We start from the raw sequence: 22,039 nt of genomic DNA on the forward strand, positions 1-22,039 counted from the left end.
TTTTTGTTTGTTTTTTGAGACAGAGTTTCACTATGCAGTCAGGCTGGCCTTGAGCTCACTTTGTAGTCCAGGCTGGCTTGCAGTCCTCCTGCCTCTGCATCCCAAATGCCAGGAAAAGTAACTTTTGTTGTTTAACCCAGGTCAATCTTTTGTGCTTTGTCTATAGGTTGATTCTGAAAGTTAACAGCCCTCAAATAGCATCCTGACAGGAATATACCTTAACCCAAGAGCCAGGTGGGCCCTGCCCATCCAGGTGGTCTGCTGGAAGCTTCACAGGGCAGTATCCTGCAGCCTCTAAAGTAGAGGAGTGCTTGCCATAGGACTCAGTGCTCCAGTGGCTGTGAAGTTTATTTAGGGCCTTAAGGAAACTAAAGTGACATAACAGAAAATATCAATGTATTTCACGTGTTGTGAGATGGTGTTTTTCATAATTTTGTATATGGGGAAACTGCACTATGATGTAAAGTGCGTTTCTTACTGTGCATTTGGAGAAGTTTAAAGGACACTTTATTGGATGGGAAGGGAGATCTGGTGAAGAGGGAGCCGGCTGTGGCATGGAGCTCACTGCCTCAGCTGCAGGCTCCATCGTAGCTCTTGTGCCTACTCTCACCTGTTGTCTGAAGTAATCTTCATGAAATATCTGAGGATGTAGCTGCTGTCATGGCAGATTAAGCCTCAGTGCCACAGGCAGTGTGTGCCAGCTGTGCCCTTGAACAGAGGAATCCTTCCAACTTGGGGCTGCCTGTGGGATACGATGCAATTCACAAATGCAGTTTTGTTTCCTAGTAGCCCCTGTGGGACAATTAAAATAATATAGCTGACTAATCAAGTTACTATCCTATCAGTGTAAAATATTATTGAAGACGTGTTATTTATTTTATAAAGACAGTGCATCTCAAGGTGGGTGTGCAGATTCTGCTTCCCTCTTTATCCCTGAGGCAGCTGAGATTGAATCAGCAGCAGCCTGAAGTCTTCCAGCTAGAAGGACAAACATGGCCTTGCAGTCAGCCAGAGCCCACTGTTGTCATCTATAGCCAGCCTAACTTAACCCTCAGCAGTCTTCTTCTCTTTTCCTTTCCTAGCATTCGTTTCTCAGAATTTTTCTGTGTACCTGAGGGCCCTTTCTTTAGCAAACCTGGTGAGAATTGGAGCCAGAATGATTCCTAGCAGTAGGTCATTTCTGTTTTTTGTTTTGTTTTGTTTTTCTTCCAGTACCAGGAATCAAACTCATGACCTTGCACTTGCCAGGCAAGCGCTTTGCCGCTGAGCTAAATCCCCAGCCCTGCAGTAGGTCATTTCTAAAGCTGGCTTCAGTCTTCCTTCCTGATATCTGTGTCCCTTTGTGTTTCTGGATTTTTCTTTATTTTTGGTGAGATAAAGGCTCTCTTAGTAACATTTGCCTTCTCTTTACAGTTCCTAGTGACCTTACTGCAGAAGAGCGTCAAGAGCTGGAGAACATCCGGCGGAGAAAGCAGGAGCTGCTGGCTGACATTCAGGTAGGAGGACATGGCGAGTCTGACTGAAGTAGAAACAGCTGCAATACACTGTTTATGTGCAGACACTAGAATGTCTTCTAGAGGCATTTTGGACCTGCATTCACCTTTGCAAGTCGAAAGGCAAGAAAGTGAGATCTCAGAGATGTGAAACAATTTGTGAAGTTCACCCTACTGCAGGTTGTTGGACCTTGACAGACCCTGAGCAGAGTCCTCACTGCTGTTTCCAGGTTCCTGGTCCCCTGTGCAGGTCTGGCTCTGCCACTGTCCTGTGAGGTGATTTGAGAGAGGAGTTTTGTTCTGTGGACTTTAGGTTCTTCCTTCTCGGATAAGAGTGAAAACACCCTCACAGCTTGATATGTGGATTGAATGAGCTGATATTTATGAAGACTTAGTATAGTTTCTGGCTCCTAGAGATGCTTAGTCAGTGACAGTAATTTTATTGTTTCTCCAAGTTATTTTTTTATACCTGCCAAGCTTTATAGGAAATAAGACACAGAAGCCACATACTAAATTATTGTAGCCCTGAGACGGTAAAGGTTACTCTTTCAGAAATTTTTGTAAAACCGTAGGAGTCAGGGAGGGCCTGAAATCCTGAGCTGCTGAGTGTGAAAGACTGACTTACTGGAGTGCCAGTTTAAGAACAGTTTCATAGTTTGCCCTGATTCCTTGGTTCCTTGTTCACTGGTAGATGCTGGAAAGTGGAGCAAGTCTCACTCACGCCCTCTCACTTTTACAGTCCCTCATTTCAAGGCTGGCTGAAGGGAAAGGGAAGGTGGTGGCCAACAGTGGATTTGGTCAGACATGCCCTTTACCACTCCCGTGCCTAAGTGGGTAGGAGAGTGTCCCTTCTGGCCTTCTGTCCCGCTTGTGTTTGGTGAGTCACCGGTATGTTAAGAAAGACTGGGTTGAAGCAGCCATTCCTCAGTGAAGATACGATTTTACACAGTGTATGTTCATATAAGCGCCTTTACTTTTTTTTTTTTTTTTTTTGAGACAGGGTCTCGCTATGCAGTTCAGGCTGGCCTTGAGCTCACTTTATAGCCCAGGCTGGTCTTGAACTCACAAGGATCCTCCTGCCTCAGCCTCCCGAGTGCTGGGATTACAGGTGTGCACCACCATGCCCGGCTCATAAGCTCATTTCCAAGACCATGGATTCTGAGGCCAGGAGCTACCTTTTCCCTCTTGGTATCCCTCCAAGACTTACTCTTTCCTAGGAAGGCAGTCAATATTTGTTGAATACATAAATTTTCCCAGTCTTTTGATTTCTTTTTGTTTCCTAATTTTGTTTCACTCTGCTGTGCTTTATGTTGTCTTGGGTGGAGGGAGTTATATGAGGCTTTGGACATATCCCATTGGCCTGTGTCTCCCCTCTGGGTAACTCTGGACCATCTCCTTGCAGAGGCTAAAGGACGAGATAGCAGAAGTTGCTAATGAAATTGAAAGCCTTGGATCCACAGAGGAAAGGTGAGTCTGCCCTGCTGCTGGGGGCCTCAAGCTGTGATTCCTTGGTGTGCCTAGCCTTTCCTCACACAGACTTGGCCCCATGAGGAAAGTGGGATTTCCTACCTGCAGTCCTGGTGAGTGCACATAGCCTCACCCTTTGTTGCCAGCCTCCATGCAAGCTGAGGAGTACAGATGCTTTGCACTTTGTAGAATGGAACTAGAGAATTTCAGGGGCCCCAGAAAGCCTTAAAGTGCTCTAAAGTTTCTGTGTGAAGTACTGTTTCTTGTCCAGTCTTTGCATTACAAAGTTTCTGTTTTTCCTTTAACTAAAAGAAAAGTTTAGTGTACGCTACTAATTGAATTTCAGAAGGCTGGTGTGCCCAGTTATGTGTGGGTACCTTTTTTACCTTATTAGCACATCCTTAATACTAAAGGGAAGATAATTATAATTATAGAAATTAAATTATAGTGTAAAATGACAAAAACTCTGCATGTGTTTTATGACATAAAGCATTAGTGACTTTGAGAGTTTAGTTTTGAATGGGGTTCCCAGACCGTTTCCTAAGTGCCTAATGTGATAAATAGGCTGTTTCCAGTATACTCCATGTCTGTTTTTCTAAGCCTAAATCTTCCTGTCTGGCTTTTTGATTTGTTGTTTTAAACTCCTGTGGGTGGTGCCGTTAGGGACGAGTGAGACTGTGTGTTCCAGCTCATTGCTTCTATTCTCTGAATTGTCATCTTGAATTTTGGGGTTACAGCTTTCATACTTTCATTAAAAAATCATAGTGTACAAGAAATGGGTAAATTAGAGTTCATCAAAGTTTAAAACTTCCGTTTTTATAATGGATAACTGTTAAAAAGGAAATGAATAGGCAAACTACAGGATAGGAGAAAATATCTGTAATACATATATCTGAAAAAGGACCTGTGTCCAGATGGATGTCAAAAAAATACATGTAGTTCAGTAATTAAAAAGAATGCCCAAACAGGGCTGGGGATTTAGCTCAGCAGCAAAAGCGCCTGCCTGGCAAGCGCAAGGTCATGAGTTCGGTTCCCAGTACCAGAGAAAAACCAAAAAAAAAAGAATGCCCAAACAGAAGATGGACAAAACCCTAAACAGGCACTTTGCACAAAAAGCTGTATGTATAATAGACTCATGAAAAATGCTCATCATCATTAGGAATAAAGGGGTGTGACGTAAAACTGCCTAGAGATGTGACCTTACACCCACTAGGACGGCTGAAATGAAAAAGATTGAGGGTATGTGGTGTTAGCAAGTGCTAACCAGAATAAGAGAGTGTAACCAGTTGGGAAACCAGTTTGTCAATTTGTATGTTAAACACAAATGCTGGCCGATTCCTACCAATTCAACACCCACATATTTATCATGTAGATAAATGTAAAAATGAACACATATTTCCAAAAAGACTTGTACAAGAATACTTACAGCATTCTCATTTTGAAATAGCCCAAAACTAGAAAAAGCCTAAATACTTACTGACAGGTGAGTGATGGACAGGCAGAGCTAGCACACTATGACTTGGGAATATGGAGGAGTAAATTCCTTGCCTGCAGCAATGTGGATGGGTCTCATGAACATTGCATTGATTTGGAGAAGCCATAGGAAAGCCACACTTGCAGTTCATGGGGTTCTGACACAGAAGAAACCAAGCTGCAGAGGTAGAAATCATAGCAGTGGCTGCCTCATGATGGCAGGGGGAGGGAAGGCCAACCAGAAAGAGACATGAGGGAACCTAGAGAGAAGATAGGAGCAAGTTTTAATCAGAGTGGTAGTCACAAGGGCATTTGTCAAAACCATGGAATGCACACTTAAGATATGTGCATTGTGTTGAATATAATCTGTACCTGAATTTTTAAAAGAAAAAATGGCCCTTTTCTGATTCTAAAAGTAACACACATTTATTGCAATAAGTTGGTAAAATAAAAGCATGAAGAAAAAAATTTCCCATAATCAGTTATCCAGAGAGTGTTTGGTATATTTTCTTTCTATATGTACACACACACATGCAGGATTTAGTGTACTGTTTGCTTGATTAAACTTCTGAGGGCATCAAGAGCACCCAGGAAGCTGTCAGGAGCATGAGCAGCCAGTCAGCTAGAACACCCAGTTAGCAAATTTATCAAAACTGGAGCTTTCATTAGCTGCATATGAAGGTGTAGGTCAGGCAGCTGTAATTTTGTTATTTGTGTTTTTAAATTTAGAACTTAAAATGGTTTTCTAATATGGAAAGTCCTGAATGGGAGCTGTTCTGCAGAACTCTGAGTGTCAGCACAGATAGGACTTGTTAGTCAGATAGAAGTTATAGCCATTTTGATTTTTCCACAAGGCCATTGTCTTATGGCCTGATGCTTCATGCCACCATTTTGTAAAACTGACCCTAAATACTATTTAATCAAATAGAAATGATGTGCTTACACTGCAATCTTTGTAAAGTTCAGAGGCACCAGTTAGTTAAGGTGACACAATAGCAGTATTACGGCTATTGTTTTGGGATCCTTGTCAAGATGACACATATATGGAAAGTGAGAAAAGCCAGTTAGAGAAGTGGCTGTCATGGGCCTGAGGTAGAGCTGCAGGTCTCAGTGCTGGAGCTATGGGAGCCTCGTGGAGGTAGTCAGCCATCTCTGTGTATGTCCCAGGCAAGCATGAGCAGCAAGCAGTGAGTATAGCTGGCGGAGACAGGCAGGGTTGTCTGTGTTGTGCTCTCTAGCACCCAGAAGGGTTTCTGTTAGAGACCACACTGAGCCCCAGGACACTAAGGATCACTACTGATTGTGTGCCCTACCTCTGTGGGGCCCATGAGGTTGCCCCACATTGTTACAGGAAGTCACGAAGCAGGCTTTCCCTTGTGGTATTTGTTTGGAAATACAGATCAAAGTAAGCTTCCTGGATTTAGAAAAAAAAAAAAAATGATTAGCCAACCATTTAGATTCAGTAAGAATTTCCAGACATCTGGTCTCAGCCATTTGTTCTAGCTGAAGTGAAACTTCTTGTTCCCTTCATGTTCTCTGTCACCTTGTGTCTTGGTCTGCTGGCATCCTCAGAGTTTTCCAGTGCTCCTTTCAAAAACCTCAAGACAGGATTCTCTCATGGATTCAGCCAGTGAATTCAGTCAGTGAAGGCGTGTTCCCCAAGGCAGTGACATTTTATACTTTTATTCCTGAGCAACATTTTGTTCTCTGAAGCTATAAAACTACTATTGTCATTGATGGCAGGAGTTGCCAAATTAGGGTACACACCAGAATTACTGGAGGAAATCTTAAAAATTCTAATTCCTTGGCTCTGCCCCAGAATGTCTGAGTAACTCAGTGGCTCAGGACCTGCTGCTCAGAGTCCACATGTGGGATTATGTAAAACACAGGTTCCTTCACAGGTGCGCTAAGCAAGGCCCCAGATGGTGTATGTATGAAGAACTGAGATTCTTCAGAGACACTTGGGGCTGTGGGTTTATGGACCGCACCTTGGGAAGCATGGTCTGTGAATCTGCATTTTTCATTCTGATGCTGCTCATTTAGGAGGTTCCTTGAAAAGTCAGATATAAATGTACAATGTCTAGCCCTAGGTATCTGACTGAGAGAGATAAAAATACATGCCCAAGCCAAGAAATGTACAGATGCTGATGGCAGTCTTGGTGCATAATGGCCCCAGACTGCAGTCTGTTAATCTCCTGGTGTGCAGATGAAAGATTTAATGTACACATACCCATATACAGGAGTGTTACTCAGCAGCAAAAGGGGATGTGGTACTTGTTTTATTTATTTATTTATTTATTTTAATGTTTTATTTATTTATTTATTTTTTCTGGTACCAGGAATCGAACTTACGACCTCACTCTTGCCAGGCAGGCACTGTGCCGCTGAGCTAAACCCCCAGCCCCTGGGATCTCCAGCCCATAACACTTGAAAGTGTTATGCTAAGATACAAAAGTCCAGTTATTGTATGATACTATTCATATGAAATGTCCAGAATAGAAAAATTTGTGGAGACAGAAAGTAGGTTGATCATTGCCTAGGGGCAGAGGTAATCCTACCTCAAGAAATTAATTGGTAATAAGTGTGAGGAATTTCATTCAATTGCTGAAAATGTTCTAAAACTGGATTATGTTGATAGTAGCACAATGTAGCAAGCTTACTAAAAATCTTTCAAGTATATACTTAAAATGGTATGTTACAGAGATAGGTGATTTATACCTTGGTAAAGTTTTTTAAAAAATTATATCAGAAAAGCAGATAAGCACAGAGTGACATGAGGGTTTCAGGGCTTCTTCTTAGGCCAAATTATGTCTGTTGCTTTCCTAGACCAATCTTACAAAAACCTCTGTATGTCAGTGACTGTATGTGGGGTCTACACAGCTTCCCAGAACTTCCCTCTGCCAAGGCAGTAATGGCTGTGGTGGTTGTCTTTCAGGAAAAACATGCAGAGGAACAAACAGGTAGCCATGGGCAGGAAGAAATTTAACATGGACCCAAAAAAGGTAAGCAGAAAAGAAATGGCAGAGGCCTATAGATTTTAAGATGGGGGTTTTCTGGTGTACAAATGGAACCCAGAGGTATTTCTCCCAAGCTGTTATATTGTCATATGGCAGAGCCTGGTTGAGTCAGGGGCCCTGGATTCTGTCCATGATGCCCCTGACCCTTTTATCCACTGCTGAATATTTACCAGATACTAACTCCATGTCCAGGGCACCCATGCTATTGCTACCTCTCCCCCTCCTTCCTGTTTATAGCTGCTACAGGCAGCTGGCATGACAGGCTTTTTTGGTCTTTCTCCAGGGCATCCAGTTCTTAATAGAGAATGACCTGCTGAAGAACACCTGTGAAGACATTGCCCAGTTCCTATACAAGGGGGAAGGGCTCAACAAAACAGCCATTGGTGACTACCTAGGGGAGAGGTGAGGCCTTGACACACAAGCTCCTACATACCCCAAATCCTAGGGAACATTGCTGTCTATACTGGCGTTGAGCAGTAGTGTTCTGGAGGTGGGGGGACCTTTTGTGTTTAGCCAGTAAACAGTAAGCTGGCTACCCTCCTGAATGTGAGTAGTTGGGCCCAGAGGCCATGTGATGCTGGGACTCAGTTCGGGGACCCTACCTGGAGGGGCATGGGTGCTTAGCATCAGTGTCTGATTTCTGCTTCCTCCTTTCTCCTTCTGTTCCTGATAGAGATGAGTTTAACATCCAGGTCCTACATGCCTTTGTGGAGCTGCATGAGTTCACGGATCTGAACCTCGTCCAGGCCTTGCGGTATGTATTCCCAGGGGCACCTTGGAGAGAGGCAGGCCTGTGACCCGGGGTCCATCCCATGGGCCATTGGACTGAAGTTGCATCTTGGGGATGATTGTGAATGTCTCAGAACATTTTGAAGGGAGGCAGTCTCCTGGCCTGAAAGTGAAAGACAGGGGACTAAATGGTGCTACATTCTGTAAGGTGGATGCTGTGAAGTCTTCCTCCAGGTTTGTACTTTGGGGTTTAGGAAACTAGTGAACACTGACATTTTGAAATCTTTCCTATACTCTTCAATTTTCAAACCCCTTAATTTCTTGTCCTAGAATAGGTAGTTGTGTGTTTTATTTTTGAAGGAAAAAAATAAACTTTAATTTTTTACTAAATTAATGCTTTTTGAGACATTGTCCTCCTATATTTTCACTGCTGCTGGTATGAATGACATTGTTACCTTTTGTGTTGTCATTTGAAGACAAAGCAGGGCCCTGCTGGCCATGGGGTCTTCTCTGACTTGCAGGGATCAATTGTGACTGCTTTACCTGCCACCCTATGTTGTGTGGGTATAAAATCCATTTTTCTGTATTTCAGTGGTGTTATCCTGGGGAGGAGAACTATTTTTTGAAAGAGAAAAACACTAATTTCTCACTTTTTTTTTTTTTAAAGAGTAAAAGAAGGATAACATAGTAATAGGGGGGCTTACCAAATTACAGACAAAGTGGTAGGAAATTATCAATATTTTACCTATTGGTATCTTCAAGATAGTTTCTCAGGAAAACAAATAGACAATAATAGTGAGTTACAGACAAAAGTGGTAGGAAATTATCAGTGGTTGTTGTATTATACTTTGGTATCTTCAAAGTGGTTTCTAGAGAAAACAAATAGAGCTATCCATGAGCAATCAATTAAATAATCATTGACTATTCTCAATGGTTGTAGTTTGAAACACATAGTAATAAACATACATCCATTTACAAAATAGCGTAGGAACAATACAAACATTGCAGAGTTATGGACAGGTTGGTAGGAAGTTATCAATGGCTGCTGTAATACATGTATCTTCAAAGTGGTTTCTCAGGAAAACAGAGATATGGAAGAAAGATCTAACAAGTAGTTACAGCCTAAGGGTTGTGAAAAATATACATTACCTCCTCACCAATGACTCCTTTCACTGAGGTGTGACGGCTGGAAGGAAGGCCAGGATTGAAAAGAAGGACCAAGAGACTAGTACCAGTGTCCAGCAATAGGCTGTTTACTTTTTCCTCTATGGTCATGATTACCCGGGGCTTCTCCATGGAGATGATGGTCTGGCCAGAGGGAGAAGGCAGAGTATGCCCTGAGCCCCTTCATTCCTGTTGGACCAGCTGGTAGGAGGGGTCTAGCTCTGGGGCCTTTGCTTCAGAGGGGAGTCCAACCTCTAGTGTTCACCTTTACAGTCAGGGCATAGCCCAGGGGACTTCTTAAGGCAGTCCCTCTTGAGGTGGCCTGGCTTTTGACAGCAGTAGCAGATGAATGTAGTCATCAAGTTCTTCTTGGGGCCCTGAGAGTCAGACTTAGGGTCTGTTTCTCTTAGTGCTGCAGCAAAGGCAGGTGCTTTTTCTCAGTCTCTTTGTTTTCTCTCCTTGGCCGCCTCCTCCTCACGGCTATAAAATACCGAGGAGGCAATTCTTACTAACATGTCAAGTGAGCTATATGGGGCAAAAGCCATTTTTTGTAGCTTTTTTCTACTATCTAGGACTGACTGAGCAATAAACTTACCTTTAAGAATAATTTTTCCCTCTACTGAACTGGGATCCAGGGAAGTATGCTTTATCAATGCCTCTTGTAAGCAATCTAAGAAAGCAGAGGGGTGTTCCCTTTTTTTGGAGGGGGAGGCCTCCATCTCAGCAGTAAACAGAGCACCCACGCCAGTCATCTCTCCAGCCTCCCAACACATTGGGACCCCGCAACCACTTAGTGTCCTCTCCCCAACCATCAACACAGTTGGCAGGAATATGTGGATGAAGTCCTTGGCCTGCTAGTCAGTCTCAGCACCATCAGGTGCAAAGTGTCCCAGGCAGGTAACCTAGACATGTACCTTCTCCATGAAGGTGGTTCTTCAGAACCTGAATATTAGGTACCAATGTAATCCATGAAGTATTGGTGCAGACCTCTCTGGAGCTCGACGTGCTCCTCCACCACAGTCTGTACAGTCAAGGGGAGAATGGCTTCCAGGGAGTCTCCCCAGATATTGGGCAAGGTCCTCCTGGTTTCCAGCTCCCGTATGGCTCTTGCATCCCCAGTCAGCTCGACCTCTGCGTTGTCAGGTGTTGTCTGTTTTCTGGTGTTCTCTAAGTCCTTGTTCAGCAGCTGCTCCTCTGCTGACTCCGGACCTTTCTGGTTCTCAAGGGCAGGGCCAAGAGCAACCCGTTGTGCGGCATGTTTTCCCATGGGTTTCTCCATGTCAGGATGGTTCACACATGTCCCTTGGCAGGCCTCCACAGCTGGCACAGGGCAGGCTGATTGTGTTGGTGCTTCTCTGTGGTGTGATAGTTCTTGACCACATGGTGGCGGCCAGCCTGAGAGCCGGCACACATTGCTGCGCCCCTTCCCAGACACCTGCTGTCTACTACCCGGGCGCCTGCACAGTCGGGCAATTTCTCACTTTTTGTAAGTACTTTCCCTTCAGTTAAAGTAATGGCAACATGAACTGGTATTCATATGCTCAGTGTTACTGTTACAGAAGGCTGAGGCCCCGCACATCTCCCTGTACCTTCTGATACTGAACATCATTGACAGTTTAGCAGTTCATAGATAAACTGTCTGCACAAGTTCTGGTCTTTTTTTTTTTTTTTTGTAAGGCACTCAGGCACTGCACCGCTGAGCTATATCCCCGGCCACAAGTTCTGAACTCAACCTGTCCTCTCCCTCAGGCAGTTCCTGTGGAGCTTCCGGCTCCCTGGGGAGGCGCAGAAGATTGACAGGATGATGGAGGCCTTTGCCCAGCGGTACTGCCAGTGCAACAGTGGGGTGTTCCAGTCCACCGGTGAGTGAGGCAATCCTCCTGGCTCAACACAAGAGAGCTTTTCCCACCAGGTTCTTTTCTTGGCATTGGATAATCTCTAATACAAAAGACCTCGAATTCATTCCTAGGAACTTTTATTTAATGTTATTTATGATAGTACAACATTGGAAGTAACCAGAAGCCTAACATTAAGGCACTAAGAATATAAATAGTGGTTCCTCTGAACCATGATACACATAATGATTAAAAATCATGTTTTTAGAAGCTGAGCGTGGGGGAATGTATGCCTGTAATTGCAGGTACACAGGAGGCTGACGCAGGAGGATCACAGATCAAGGCCAGCCTGGGCAGCATAGTAAGACCTCATTTTTTAAAAATGCTATTTTAGGCTGGATGTGGTGCCACACACCTGTAATCCCAGCACTCAGGAGGCTGAGGCCTCGAGCCCTACTGCGAGTTCAAGGCCAGCCTGGGACACATAGTGAATTTAAGGCCAGCCTGAACTATATGATGAGATTCTTTCTCAACCCTCCCAATTATATAGTATTTTTATTGGGATGGGAAAATAGCAAGATTAGCAAATAAGTGTGTATGCACATGTGTGTGTGTGTGTGTACACAGATATTCCTTGTAAGTCCTTGTACTTACAACCAAGGCATGCTGTTTGGATATATGATGCATCTTTTTTTTTTTTTTTTTTGTACAGTTCTCTACATCTTGTTTGTAGAGCTTCAATTTCTTCTTTTTATACAGTGTACTTTGTTAATATAGTACTATAATTTTGCTGATTGTACTATATAGTACAGTACTATAGTTTAATGTTCTCTCATACATTACAGTACTGCATGTAAGAATTATACAAATAAAAGTAAAATCGTCAAGTTGGAGCTTCCTTTGACCATTTCTTTGTTCTAATTATTGTAATGTGCATACTATGTATAGTTCTTCATTTAGCAACCAATTCACTTAACAACCTAGTCTCAGGAACTGAACTTGGTCATTAAACGAAGAGTGTCTGTATCTATATCTGTATATATCAATGTCTGTCTGATTCAAATTACATATGTATGCTGGGTGTGGTGGCACATGCCTGTAATTACAGGCACACACCTGTAATCCCAGCACCCGGGAGGCTGAGGCAGGAGGATCATTGCGAGTTCAAGGCAAACCTGGGCTACATGAGTGAGTTTAAGGCCACTGAACTGCATAGTGAGACCCTGTCTCAAAAAGACAAAAAATAAATAAATTACATATCTGTGAGATAACATTTGTGATATGTTACATAAAGTTACATTGATATAAAGGAAATGAAGCAAAATAACTTTTTATAAGTAGTGATATTATAGGTAATTTATGTACTTTTTTATACTTTGTGTTGTTTTTCAAATTTCCCACAGTGTACATGTTATTTGGTTCATGTACTTCCACACACCCTTCCTTCCCTTTTCAGATAGGGCATGCCTGGGAGCATGTGTCCACATGCAGAGCCTGTCCTACACTTCCGGAACATGACTTTTTATGACCCCATCAGGCATTTCCCATCCCTCTGGAGAGGGATTTCTAATTACCCTCTGCCTTTCTCTTGTCTCCAGATACTTGCTACGTCCTCTCCTTTGCCATCATCATGTTGAACACCAGCCTGCACAACCCCAATGTCAAAGACAAGCCCACTGTGGAGCGGTTCATTGGCATGAATCGCGGCATCAATGATGGGGGTGACCTGCCTGAGGAGCTGCTCCGGGTAAGCAGGGCCTGAGTGGCTTCCTTTCAGTGGAGAAAGAATTCACTTGGAACAGGATTGTTTTTGTAGGAAAGGAGAAAGATGTTGAGTGCCTCCACTCTTAACTCACTTAATTACATGAGTTTCACTAAGTTGGTAGGTAGTAAGGCCAAGAAAAGGGAAAGTCATTTGTAAATCTCTAAAGGCTTGAGCAGAAGTCAAACTGTTTTCTTTTCTTTTTTAATTATTCAGTATGCCTGTTACTTACCTTGCCCTATGAACTGCCAAAAAGCGAAAGCAGTCATCTTCTTCCTCTAGTCTTGAGCCCTGTGGGGCACATGGTTTACGGTAGGGTTAGAGTGAGTACACACGGAGTAAGTGGAGAGAGAGGGAGGAGAAAAGTTACTTCTAGAATCAGAGCCATGCGATGTTATCTTTTACCTCAGAATCTGTATGAGAGCATAAAAAATGAGCCCTTTAAGATCCCAGAAGATGATGGGAATGATCTCACTCATACTTTCTTCAATCCTGACCGAGAAGGCTGGCTGCTCAAACTGGGTAAGTCACACCCCTGGATTGGAGCACCTACAGGAAAACTCAGGAAGGAAGGCTGTGTGTGTACACACCCATAGTATGCAGGAGGGGTGGGTGAGAAGCCCTGGAGAGAGTCTGCTCCAACAAAGGTCCACCTCCAAGAGGAAGTGATTTGCATGGCCAGCACCTCATGGGGCAAGACCAGCAGGGCCAGACTTCCCCCCCATGAACACTGCCCATGTGTGCCTGGGCCCTGTGTGTCTGTTCTTAAATCCATGGCCAGGTTCTTTCAGGTGGTTTCCCCAAGGACCTGGGAGGGTGGCCAGCCATGTCCGTCTTCCTACTTCCCATCCCAGATTTGTACCTGGCACTCCTGCCCCACTCCGTACATCATCACCTCCTTCTGCATCTGGCTCCCACAGGCAGTCTGCATGGCAAATCTAGAGCCCTTGGCTGCAGCTCAATCCACAGCACTCTTACTCATTCTCCGGGCAGTGGTTCCCCACCCTTTCCAATCCAAATCAGCCACATTAATGATTTCGTTCATTCAGAAGAGTTGAGAATGTATTCCTCTTCCTTTGCCCAGTGTGAGTTTATATTGCCTAGATTGATGTTTCTGCCTTGCCATGAAGGTGACTGAGTCACCAAACTGAAAAAGAAAGGGAGAAAATTAGTAAGGTTTTCAAGCACATTCATGTCCACATATGATTATTATTTCAGCACATAGAGAGACCTCTGGACTCTCTGGACGTGGTGATATCCATTTTTTGGCCACTAAAGAGCAACTTTCCTATGTTTTCTCCTGCCTTTGCCTTTGATGAGCTGGAGTGCCATGTGAGCAGAGGGTGTCCCTTTAGAGACCCTCCTTTCTCATCTTGGTTACTTGCCCAGCATTACCGGTCATTACCCTCTTGGCCATGACTAAAACATCTGGGAAGGCTAGAACAGACTCTCTTATTACTGACTAGTGCGGATGGCAAACGATTTGCATTTCCTTTGAAAAACTCAAGTGCTTGTGTTTATAGATAATGACTTAATTCATAAATTCTCCTTAAAGTACCACTTCACTGATCAGTGCCTTATATATCTTGTAAATCACCCAACATTTCATAGACCTTTAAGCCAGTAGAATCTTTGAAGTTAAGGCTCTAAAATTACTAACCCCACTGGCAACCTTCTGTTATGCATTCTTGTTGCCAAGTGGATAGAGTTAAAATGTACAAAATTTTAGAAGTGTATCCAAGTTTGGATTTACTTCCCCCTCCAGCAAAATTTGTTTAAATGCTAATGCTAAGTGTTAGCTTTGACAGCTCGGATACTAAAATTAGAACAGGCAAAGATTATCTTGGTTCTTATACCAGGATAACATACAAATTCATGAGATATCACATATTTTTAAAAAGAAAAATATTAAGCCAGGAATCACAGTGTGCTCCTGTCGTTCTAGCTACTTGGGAGGCTGAAACAGTAGGATCCTTCAAGCCCAGGAATTTAAGGCCAGCCTGGGATGCATAGAGAACATATCCCCCAAAAAAATGATTTTTAAAAACTAAATGTAGGACTCATTTTTGGGTTATTGCATTACTTTTTCTAAACCTTCACCAAGCCCTTCACCAAATTCTTTAGTACTTTGTTTTCATTGTAGCACACTTGGAATCACTCCTGTGTGTTTATGTGCTGCAGAAGGCAGGACTTCAGCCATCTGTACTGTGTGTAGATGTTTGTTTATGCATACAGCCATTAGCATGTGTATTCCTGTGTGTACACATATGTACATGTATAGTCATGGATATATATGTGTGCATTCTTGCACACACACTAAAAGTGATAGCCATGTAAAGAAAGTCAATAAAATTTCCCTGAAGTAATGTTTCCCGCTTTGTTCTGTATTCTGGATAAACCTCAGCTTTATGAAAACATTTATGGCCTCATTGGAGCTGGGTTCAATAGTGCTTCCAATTTCATCTTCCCCAGGTGGGAGGAGCCTGTAAGATGAGCTCACCACTGGCCCAGTCCAGTTCCTCCACAGGCAGACATGAATGTGACTGATACATTGCACTTTAAGATGAAGGAATTGGCTTTAATTTCTTTGTTTTAATTTTCTTTTCTCCCTCATTTGTATGTTTCCATGATTTTGGCTCTCCTTTTCCTTGCCCCAAACTCCAGGAGGTATGTAACCCCGCAACCTGCTCGCTCGCTCTGCCCAGGCCACTGTCATTGCTGCAGTGTTTTCTTATTTTGTTATTTTTGGTTATTTTGTTTTTTAATTGCTGGTGGTAGTGTTAACGCTGCTTCTAACTTACTGTACAGTCCCTAGGGAACTTGCCAGGATCAAGGGTTTGGAGCACTGTCTATGTTCTTCCTTCCTGGAGGAGAATATATTGGAACGGACAGCTAGGTACCAAGAAGCAGACTAGCCTTGCTGCACATGGCTTTGCAGGGACGCATGCTTAGAGCGGGTCTAATGCAGAGAAGGGACCTGCTGCATTCTCTTGGAGGGAGTGGCCAGGCACCTGCTGTTCACTGAATTCAAACTGACATTCATGAATCAACCTCATGGGAAGTAGTTTCTGAAGTGAGGCAGAAGAGAAAGAAGAGACTGAAACCCTGACTTTCCAAAGCTAGGTGCCTCTGACACCATGATTGAGAATCAAATTAAGAAAAGCTTAAATGACAGTTCGGACAGCTGCCTTTGTATGAAGAAGGGAAATGGTATTTCCCAAATTGGAAATGATGCCAAGTGAAGTTTAAAGAACCTCAAAACTGGAAACTCTACCTGCAGTCTTTGATTCAGTTGCCTAGCTGTCAGGGGGAGGGCCTCACAGCCTCAGGTTTTGAGTTTGTTTTCTTTTGTTTTTCATCCCCCTTTTTTTCAATGAGTCTTTTCCTTAAAATCTGAAATCGGCCTCTTAGTTACGTTGTTGGCGTCTACTCTCTGCTGACTTGGGGGAGCCAGAGAACTCCTCAGGTTTGTGCTTAGGCATGCCTACAGCAGAGATGCACCTAAAAAGAACCACCCCAAACACTTGCATTTACTCAAATGTTTTGGGGACTTGCCAGGTTGTTTTCAACTGCTGGGAAAACAGCTTTTGACTCTCATAGCAAGGGGGTCATGGGCAGGCATGAGGAGCCAGCAGGGGGAGGGGTCCTGTGAGTTCCACAGGGACTGTCCTAGCTGCACAGCTATCTGTCTGCTTGTCCCATGTCTGTTTTTCTTCCCATGTGGAAATGTTTCCCGTGGGCTCGCAGCAGTGCTTCATGTAGAGAGCTCTGTGACACAGCAAATTGTCCAGGGGAGGTGACTAAGCTTTTATAAATCAGAGAGCTTTTCCTAGCTGTGCTTTTTCTCCCTGATTTCCTTCCATCTTGTTCTTTTTGGCATCTGGCCCACTTTTCCCATGATCTCCTGAGTTCTAGTGTCCGCTGGGGTAGTATCCTGTGATGTGCTTGGGAGGGTCAGCATGGGTTGGTGGCCATGGTATGCCCAACCCTAAGAGGGGAACCATCCACCTGCAGGGCTGGGAGACCTAAGGTCTCAGACTGCAGTGTGGGAGGGAATTCCTCTTTAAGAACATATTGGCTCCAGTTCTGAACACATTTCCTGCCTTTTTTCTCCTCCTCATTCATTTTAATTCTGCCTAGCCTTTCCTGTTGTCCACATGCATGTCCTTATCATTTAGGGTTTTTTTCTTTTTTAAACTCCTGCCACTTGACCTTTGGGCTGCTTATGTAAAACTTATAAATCATGGTGAGGAAGAGAGTCACTGCCTGACCTCCACGCAAGTCAGGCAGCAGCTGGTATGCGCTTACTGGGGCTCACGCCCCTGGAGCCTAAGTCTGTCCTCTAGATCCTTTGCAGTTAATGGTTCCTCTCTAAAACCCCTTTCCTGGAACTGAGGTACCCAAGCAGAGCCGCGATGTGGGGAGGAAAGTCCATGTCTTGTGCTCTTTTACAGGATATTCTTCCCATGCTGTTGCTTGCACACTCCTCCTGGGTTTCTCGGGAGAACCTGCAGGTCTTGGCATTGGGAAATAGTCCCTGTGAAACTGCCCTGCTCTTTGCTGGGGTGTTTGTGAGGAGGGAGAAGGGCATGAGATGGGCCCTGCAAGACTCCCACTCCCGGAGGAGGAGGAGGAGGAGGAGGAGGTGTTCTCTGTAGGTGAGGTGTGAGCAGAAGGGCAGGTGCTAGAAAGAGCAGGTATGGTGTGTTTTGGAATGCCTTGCATATTTTGACACAGGAAGGAATAGGGATAATTTCATATGGTTTTTGTCAAGAAAGTTTCCTCTTGACCTGAGGTAAGTGGAGGAAAAGAGGAGCTCCTGGTCATGACCTGAGAGAGGGTGTGGCTTCATCCAAATTGGGCAGATTTAGTGTTCAGCCTAGCTTCACTTCATGGTTCGCACATTTTGCTTACTGAAGAATGTTAAAGGACTAAGGGAAGCCATTGCAGCCGCCATTCAATGCTCATCTGCCCAGGACCACCTCTTCTAGCTGTTTTTGTTGTAAGTGTCCAAAAAAGACCCTGGAATTGCAAAGCTCCTGAGCTGAGTTCTCCACACAAGCCACTTCTTTCCTGATGGAGGAGTCCTGCTTTGATTCTCACCAAGGTTCTGGGGAGATTTTATTTTCAGGACGCAAGCTTAGAGGGCTAAGACCAGTGTAGAAATTTCCTACAGCCCAGAAGCTAGGTCAAGGGATAAAGCTGCAGCAGTTTGGTTCCATGGCCCAGGAAAGCTGGATGTGATTGTGAGGAGATCACAATGCTTCACTTCCTGTTCCTGCCCTCTAGTCATTTCCACGGCACCTCCTTGGGTGCCCAGGTGATTGTCAGGAGCAGCGTAGCCTGCACCAAGGTGCTGATCCTTACCCCTTCCTCTTTTCTTTGCCCATTTCTGCCATACATGGCTTTGGTTGGCTTCTGTAGCCCAAGGCACATTTATGTTGCCTGTCATTATTCCCCTGGGTTTCCTCCCCATCCATGCACTCCTCTTGCTGTCCAATTTCATCTTGGGGTGTCACCTGGACACGCTTGCTCTGCTCATACCATAGACTCTCACTCAGAAAGATGCTTCTGTCTTGGCTGTGTCTTGTCACTGATGCAAACTGCCATGGTCTAAATGTTCTCCCAACACCCTCCTTTTCCCCTTTTCCTCCTCCCCAATAAGAGAGCTGTGTGTGTGGTGGAATCTGTGCTTGCCTGAGTGTTGTCCAAGTGCATCTCTTTTTGCACTGCAGGTGGCAGGGTAAAGACCTGGAAGAGACGCTGGTTCATTCTGACTGACAACTGCCTTTACTACTTTGAATACACCACGGTGAGCACCAGCATTGAGGTGGGATGGGCCAGGGCTGTTTCTAAACCACTCTAACCAAGCATGGCTAGAGGGATCCTTGGGGAGATGGTGGGATTTGTCCTTCTACCTCTTGGGCATAGGTTGGGGTGGATTTGGAGCAAATGGGAGAACTCAGGTAAGTTGCAGAATGTGAGCTCTAGCGAGGGTGTAGAGCGCCTAGCACAGAGCCATGGCTCACAGGCAGCACCTAGTTCCAGGTGGGGTGGGGATCACAAGGCCCAGAGAAATAAGAAAGACGATGTTAGGAGCCAATTCAGAGTTGGGCTAGCAAGAATGGACTTGGATCCATTGCTAAAAAGTTTGTGGCCTTATTGAAAGGGACATGAAAAAGAAAAAGAAAATAATCATGATTTGGAGAATTCACATTTTCTAAGTAGCGGAAATGTTGAAGGATTTAATTCACAAGAAGCCTCAAGGGGTAAAATATGTAATAGAGGAAAAAGAAGTGAAGTGAAATGGGAAAAGTTAATTTGAGATTTCTTGGAGTTTTAAGAAGGTGAAGTTTTCTCAAACAGTGGTAGTTCTGTTAGTTTTTAGTCAGTACCAAAAGACTTAACTACAAGAGTGTGTGATGTATGCATCCCTTTTATAACAATAGCCTCTGAGAGTAAAAATTAGAAATAAAACTTTTCAGAGTCCCTTGTAAGCAGAGTACCCAGAAATCCCAGTAGGTTAGCAGTTGGTGCCCAGGCTTTCACGTGCAGGTGACTCGATGTGCTTCAGTGTCTGCCACCCTTTTGGTCACAGAGGAGTACACTGGTTGTATTGCTAGCAGTGCTGGACTTGGGTCTTGATATTAACCAAGGCAGCTGAGTTGGGAATGCTTGACTTTTTCTCCACCCACATCGTCACTGACCTGACCAAGGTTGTCTGTCCCACTGAGGAAGTTAAAGATTTAGATTTCTCTTTTGTAATAAAAGTAGAGCATGAGAGTACTTGAGTAAAAAAATAAAACCCCTAGCCTGCCTGTGGGCTCCAGTTTTGCCTTGGTGTTTGCTGCCCTGAGGAAAAGAAAGGGGTCTTCCTGTGTTCAGCACTCTGTGCTGTTCTTCATCCCTATGGAGGTCAAACGAACATGACCCCTCACAGAAGAAAGAGCTGCATGCAGCATCAGGTTGCACTTCACAGTCTGTCATTCTGATGGTGACAGTGAATGATTTTAATGGCATTTCTGACCAAGATATTGTGTGTTGAAGGGGCTAGAGTCATGCCACCGAAGTTCTGCAACTGTCTCTGCTTTTCTTCTGTATTTAAGATATTTTCAAGTAGTAGGATAATTCAAGTATTTCAAGTAGTAGAGTAATTCTTCAAATGTATAGAATAATAAGGATTCTTCCTGTTGTACCCCCAAGGCCCGCTGTGAACAAACAGTGTGGTAAATTAGTCTACCCTAATTGCTTGCCTTCACATCTTGCTTGGAGTTTTTTCTCTGCTGTCTGATTCAGGCATCTAGGCAGGGCACTTCTATCTGCTGGCTGACTCTAGTGAAGCTGAGCGGTTTGGGTGAGTCTGTGTTCCTCCCAGGGCTGGTGTGGTGACAGCGCCTCCAGGCAGTGCAGCAGCATCTGTTCAGCCCAGTGACAGGTGGTAGGGCAGGGACTAAAAGGTGTCAGGCTAAAGGTGGTAGATTGAAACTTCCACACAGAATTACTTAATCTGGACAGCAATAAATTAGTAATACATAGGGAAAAGTAGTGACCAGACAAGGAAAGGACATGGCTGGGTCAGTGGGAAGACAGTGACAGCTTGAAGGAACAGAGAGGCCCCAGAGCTAGAACTTATGGCTGTTCCCTCGCTGATCCAGAGCAATAAAGTCTGCTACAGCTGGAAACTGGTAAAACAGGAAGTAAATAAACAGGCCTCATGTACTGTGATGGAGGCCAAGGCACATGACCATGTGTGCATCTGGGAAGCTGCAACACAAGGCCTTCTAATACGTGGAGCCAACACTACCTGCACATTCACAGTCCAGAGGAGAGCAGTGCTCAGGGAGCCTCAGATGAGCCCTCCCGCCACTTGCCATTTTCTGTGGCTCTGCAGAAAGTGCTAGAATCAAAACATGTGATCCTCTGCCAAGGGTCAGGCGAGTGCTTCCGCCATGGAGAGTAACAACATCAGTCACCTGGGAAGAGAATCTTGAGAATTACCAGGACAGGGCTGGAAAGGCAGAACAGGGAGGCTTCAGACTTCAAACATGGAGAGCCAAGCCTATCCATTTCTAATATAACTGTGCAGCTACAGAATTGCAGCTTACTAGTTTAATAACAATAGATTAAAACTTTTAAAGCGTGGAGCACATTAGCTGAAAATATTGTCACTGTCCTAGAAGGAAAGCTTTAGCCAGTCACACAGTTCCAATGGTCATTAACCAGGTAGGTCATTAAATGAAGAGTATCTGTACCAAAATAGGCACCTGCAAAATCAAACGTGATAAGTCAATGAGATTATTTCTCTGAAAAGGAAAGAAAACCAAAAAACAATCCTGCAAGTCAAGTGTACTGTGCTTCAGGAAAATCAGCCACCTATTCAGGTGGCTCCTTAGTGAGGCTTGGCCCAGGGTCAACCTGCTAAATATGCACCAAGGTCCCTGGCACTTTAGCTGGAAAAGCAGAGCATCTCAGCAGCCTTCAGTGCCTGAGGGTAGTGGGTCAGGGTCTGCAGATCCACAGGGAAGAGTGACTGTCTAACCATGTTAACCATTAAAAAACAAAGCTCATCCAGCAGCATTATCAAATAGAAGAAAACAAGGGAAATGCACACTGCATATCCTTCTTGTAAAAGACTGCTTGTCAGTGAAAAGCCAACCAGGAAGAGAGTGATCAGAGGAAAAGCTCTAGGAAGTATAAGAGTGATGGCCAGCATTAAATTCATTCATTCACTTAAATGTAGAATAGATGCCTTTGTAGCCTCAAATCAGAACTGAAGCCAAATGTCCTGACATTCAGGTGGATGTTGATACTACGTATGGTGCAATACAGAGCTAATACCAGATTATTCTGAAATACAGAAATGTGCTTAAATATAGGACTAATGCTCAAATATATTCAATAGAACTGATACTAAAATATGCTCAGATATACAACTGATACTTAAATATAAAAGTTAGTACCAAATATACCTAATTAGAACTGATGCCAAAATACACTGAAATGTAGAACTAACTCAATTAACTGTTGCCTTAAAAATCAGCAATTTAGGGGCTGGGGATTTAGCTCAGCGGCAAAGCGCCTGCCTGGCAAGCGCAAGGT

The 22,039-nt window shown here is 44.1% G+C and overlaps 1 protein-coding gene across 3 annotated transcripts in view; it reads left to right on the plus strand.

Annotated features, from left to right (window-relative positions):
- Cyth1 (cytohesin 1) overlaps window positions 1-22,039 on the plus strand; it is a 76,210-nt gene that overhangs the window by 16,691 nt on the left and 37,480 nt on the right. For 2 of the 3 annotated variants that reach the window (XM_013506064.1, XM_013506065.1), the window contains exons 2-10: window positions 1,414-1,496; window positions 2,896-2,960; window positions 7,369-7,435; window positions 7,734-7,852; window positions 8,124-8,204; window positions 11,093-11,205; window positions 12,777-12,925; window positions 13,351-13,463; window positions 18,674-18,752. In XM_013506064.1, coding sequence (XP_013361518.1) covers window positions 1,414-1,496; window positions 2,896-2,960; window positions 7,369-7,435; window positions 7,734-7,852; window positions 8,124-8,204; window positions 11,093-11,205; window positions 12,777-12,925; window positions 13,351-13,463; window positions 18,674-18,752 — 869 coding nt within the window. The remainder of the gene's footprint in view (window positions 1-1,413; window positions 1,497-2,895; window positions 2,961-7,368; window positions 7,436-7,733; window positions 7,853-8,123; window positions 8,205-11,092; window positions 11,206-12,776; window positions 12,926-13,350; window positions 13,464-18,673; window positions 18,753-22,039) is intronic. The other variant, XM_005407370.2, reaches the window with a different exon arrangement.

This window comes from Chinchilla lanigera, unplaced genomic scaffold (genome assembly GCF_000276665.1).
Source record: "Chinchilla lanigera isolate Chin_1 unplaced genomic scaffold, ChiLan1.0 scaffold00105, whole genome shotgun sequence".
In the NCBI taxonomy this organism is placed as follows: Eukaryota; Metazoa; Chordata; class Mammalia; order Rodentia; family Chinchillidae; genus Chinchilla; species Chinchilla lanigera.